This window comes from Peromyscus eremicus, chromosome 1 (assembly GCF_949786415.1).
Source record: "Peromyscus eremicus chromosome 1, PerEre_H2_v1, whole genome shotgun sequence".
Taxonomy (NCBI): Eukaryota; Metazoa; Chordata; class Mammalia; order Rodentia; family Cricetidae; genus Peromyscus; species Peromyscus eremicus.
This window is the reverse complement of record NC_081416.1, coordinates 137,250,818-137,255,146: the sequence shown is the minus strand read 5'-3', so window position 1 is coordinate 137,255,146 and position 4,329 is coordinate 137,250,818. Positions and strand designations below refer to the sequence as shown.

Here is a 4,329-nt window from a genome sequence, read left to right as displayed (position 1 = left end):
CTTTCATATCTATGAATCAGTGCTGATTTCGGAATGCTTAAATATAACCTAAGCATAAATCAAGTGTCTCTGTTTTTTTTTCTTTTTTTTAATCACAACTAATTCTAAAATGATCAATGCTGAGGAGTCTCCTCTAAATAAAACTTCAAAATTCCATTAAATTACATTCATATCACAATCACATCTAACACAATGAAAAACATCATGGCAGACTTGATGATTGTACCACCTACTTCAAATGTAAAAAATTGTCAGTACTTAGCATATCTTAGTGTATTATATCCTTGCTTCCCACAGATATGACTGAATATTTCATTTTTTTGATTAAAGAAAATATATCATTTAAATGAGGCAAAATAATTCCCAATGTATTAATCTAGCCTGATACATTAGGCTCAGAAATATTGAACCCAGATGCAGTCCTTCTTTGGCAACATCTCTGAAGGCATGTCATTTCAAACAGTTTTCTCTGTATCTATCCTTATACCCACAGTTAACTTCAGTTGTAACGCTCCCAAAATGACATCATTTTACAGCACTTTTACAAAATTCCACACCTGCAGAAACTGCTGTGTATTTAAAATGTCATGTCTATGGCCACCTGATAAATCCACACAACTCAACATTTTTCGTGGGCAAAAAAGACAAATATTTATTGAGAACAAATCTGAACATCTGTTTTACATTCTAAGCCACAAGAAAACAGCAAAACTGCAAGAGAAGACAAACACTGAAAAAAGCAGCTTACTGTCTTTCGCTTTAACTTGATAACAGTTAGTTGACCCAGGCCCTCTCCCTTGGCCTGTTTCCCCAAGAACATTTTCCAGTTTACAGCTCACTCATGCTTCTGGGTTAAAACCACCTTTCTTCTGAGCATTAAGAGGTCCAAAGTTTCAGATGAGCTCTCTCTCTAACTTCTCTGGGGTTCCTAGTAGATGAGGCAGAGGTGCAAATGTAAAAATCTGTCAAGTTTCTTTCCTGAGGGGAACCATTTCTCAATGCTGACAGTGACAGTGGAACATTTAAGATGTGGTACTCACTCCAAGGACTGATGCATGCATGCAGCCTGCAGTCTGTTCACTGGTCCTTTCCCTAGGTGCCTTACTATGAAGTGGCAAGACAAGCTTCTCTTTCTGCTCTTTCAGGGGATGGTGTCTCAGCTTCATGCTGGGAACATCCCCCTGGAGAGAAACTTCCTTGGCCCACCATTGTCAAGGAGACTGTTGTGAAGTATGAGAGGTAGTGGGATGAGCACCAGGCATGGGGGCAGTGGACTCTACTGTGGACAGTCTGAAGCACCACACCGCAGTGGACTTTAACCCAGTCATTTAACTTCGGATTCATTTCATCTGCTGGAAAACAAGGGGTTAATTTAAAACATCCTTCAGGGAGGCTGAGTTGAGAGGATCACTGTCCAGTTTGAAGCCATCCTGGTCCAGGAATGCAGTCAGTTCCAAACCAGTCAGGGCTACACAGTGAGACCCTGTCTCAAATCAATACACAAAACAAAAGCAAGCCCCCACAAAGAAAATCCAACAAAAACCACCGCTTTGGTCTTTCCCAGCGGAACTGCCTAGGCTCCACACTCCTACAGAAATAGGGCTTCTGAGCCAAAAGGAGCTGTCACAAGTCGTTAGGTTTTTATGCTAGGAGAGGCCCTTGGCCACCTTTGAGAAGTTATTCAGATTATATACTTCTAGCAACACGGTTTTCACAAATTTTCATATCACATAGAAGCAGCAAACGAAAAGAGCCCAGCAGAGAGCTGTACAAGGCAGGCTCTAGACAGAGCTAGTCGACAACATTTTCAATTCAATAAACACTTGATTGAATGCCTATTCCCGCATTGGGCCCTGTACACAGGGCTGAGGCATAAACATGAGCAAGGCAGTCCAAAGGGCAAAAATCTTCTAATGAGACATGGATGAAGCAGGAGGTAGTAAAAATACAGAGGGGGAAAAGTTATTGACAAAAGTACCAAAACTAATGTAAAACGGGCAAAAAACGGGGGGAAGGGGGCAGGCAACATTTGCAAGCTACAGTTCTGAATAGTCCTTTTCAAACAAGCTTAAAAGGAGCACACGTGGTTTTAAAAGGCATAGAGAGATGTCTCTGTTAAGTTTTAGAAATATCTACTTCCAAAAAGAGACAAAATGCTCTTTAAAAAAAAACAAAAACAAACAAACAACAACAACAAAAAACGTTTTGGCACTTAAGAAGGGTAAGCTGGCTGTGTGTTCACCCAGGCAGGCAGAAGTGCATTCAATACCCCACCATGCCAGGGAGATGATCTCCCCCGGAACTGTGAGCTGCTTTGGGACACTGGGCATACATGTGTCCTCCCTTGCCACAGAGGTTGCACATGATGAACTTCCTGCAGTAAGGGGTCAGGTGCCCCTCTTCTCCACACCTGAAACACCTGTCCTGCGTGCAGGTGCCGGTCATGTGGTTCTGAGAACCACATTTGAAGCACGTCTTGGGCTGCCCCTTGTACCAACTGTAGCCCCTCTCTGTTCCCAAGAAGAAGGCTCCAGGCAGGTGCCTCAATCCGCCCTCCCCCTGGCGCAGCTCAATCTGGCACTTGTACTCCCCAGTCCAAATCCCAAACCTGTCAGTCACTTTCATTGGCAAGGCCAGCACATCGCAGTGGCGCTTGAGCCAGGTCACGATATCCTCCACATTCACGGTCTCATTCTGGAAGAGGATGAAGAGGGTCTTCAAGCCGGGCTTGCTCCGCCCCAACACCACAAAGTTCTCCCAGCAGTCGTCCAGCTCCCGCTTTTCCTCATAGATGCGGAGAAAGCGGGCAAGCTTGTCTGCAGATCTGAAGCTCACATCGAACTCGCGGCTGCCAGGGATCTGGATGACAGCATAGATGTCCCCAGGATCCATGCCGATGGAGCGCAGGATGAGCGCGCCCACCACGAAATCCCGGGTCGGACAGGCACTATGGTCTCCCTGGAAACAGATGCGCACAAGGAAGCGGCCCTTACCCGGCCTGGCGGCTGGAGGCTCATCCTGCAGCAGTCTCTCCGCAGTGGCGTCTTTGGTCGCACCAGGCCTGGCAGGCGACGCCATGGCTGCCGCTGCCGCCGCCGCCGCCGCTGCCACCTCGGCCATCTTCCTCTGATTCGCGTCGCCAGCTCCCTTCATCCTGCAAGCTTCTGCCGCGTAGCCCGCAGGGTCTCTACTGCAGCCCCTTGGGTCTCCGCGGCCAGCAGGTGGGAAGTTGCCGGGGTTCGGAGCGGCCAGGCCCGCGGGGCTGCCCAGCCTGCCACCCGCACCTCTGCCCCTTTCTTCTCCCCGCCACTGCTCACGGAAGTCGTGCTTCTTCTCCGCCAGGTTCTTTACTACCTGCGCCCAGCCCATCTTCTCTCCTGTGCCCTGGGCTTCCTCAGCCTGGGCTATAGGCTGCGGGGGGAGCGGCATCTGCAGAAGGCCCCGCTGCAGATCCTCCGCTGCTCTGCCACCTGTCGCCATCTTGCCTCTTGTGAGATGAAAATCTGGGGTTTTTTTTAAAGTAATTTTTACATTGTTATGTCCTCAGAAACAGTCCCCTGAACCATTAGTATAGTTATTATTTTACTCATCATTACCATGATGCACTGTTCATACCAAAATCACATCTAACACTACAGAAAACATCAAGTTAGATTTGATCTTACCACCGCATTTAAATATAAAGCTTATCAGGACTTAGAATATCCTAGGGTATTATATCCTTGTTTCCCGCAGAAATGACTGAATATTTCATTTTTTTAAATTAAAAGAATCATATATCATTTAAATGAGGAAAAATAATCCCCAATGTATTAACCTGGCCTGATACATAAGGATAAGAATTAGTGAACCCAGAGACAGTCCTCTTTGGCAACATCTCGAAGACACGTTATTTGGAACAGTTTTCTATATATCTATCCATATACCCACAGGTAGCTTTAGTTGTAACTGTCCAAAAATGACATCAATTACAGCACTATTACAAAATTTCTCACCTTCACAAACTGCTATGTACTTAACAATGTTCTGTCTACAGCTGCCTGGTAAATTCACACAGCTCAACATTTTTCCTGGGCAAAAAAAGTATGGTACTCAATGCTAAGACACAATTCATGATCCTAAGGAACAGGATTCCTCCTGTGGAAAAAGTGTCTTCTAAGGACGCCGAATTTCAAAGGCCAATGTTTAGAAAATAGGAACACCCACCTAAAAATGTAATCCAAATTAAAAAAAAACACCCAAACAATTATAGCAGCATGACAAAAAATATCGTCATGCCAGCACATTGTGGAAATTCTCTGGGCTCAACACACTAAGCAGAAAAGCTAA

General features: G+C 45.5%; 1 protein-coding gene across 1 annotated transcript; it reads right to left on the bottom strand.

Moving 5' to 3' along the window:
* Positions 1–640: 640 nt before the first annotated feature.
* Positions 641–3,480, bottom strand: LOC131902323 (zinc finger CCHC domain-containing protein 3-like). The gene has a single exon (XM_059253328.1). The coding sequence runs from the start codon at positions 3,478–3,480 to the stop codon at positions 2,263–2,265; it is 1,218 nt and encodes a 405-aa protein (XP_059109311.1). The 3' UTR covers positions 641–2,262.
* Between the last annotated feature and the right edge of the window lie 849 nt (positions 3,481–4,329).

Excerpts from the sequence above, each read along its gene's own strand:
- LOC131902323 (XM_059253328.1), bottom strand. The coding sequence starts at position 3,480 with ATGGCGACAGGTGGCAGAGCAGCGGAGGATCTGCAGCGGGGCCTTCTG.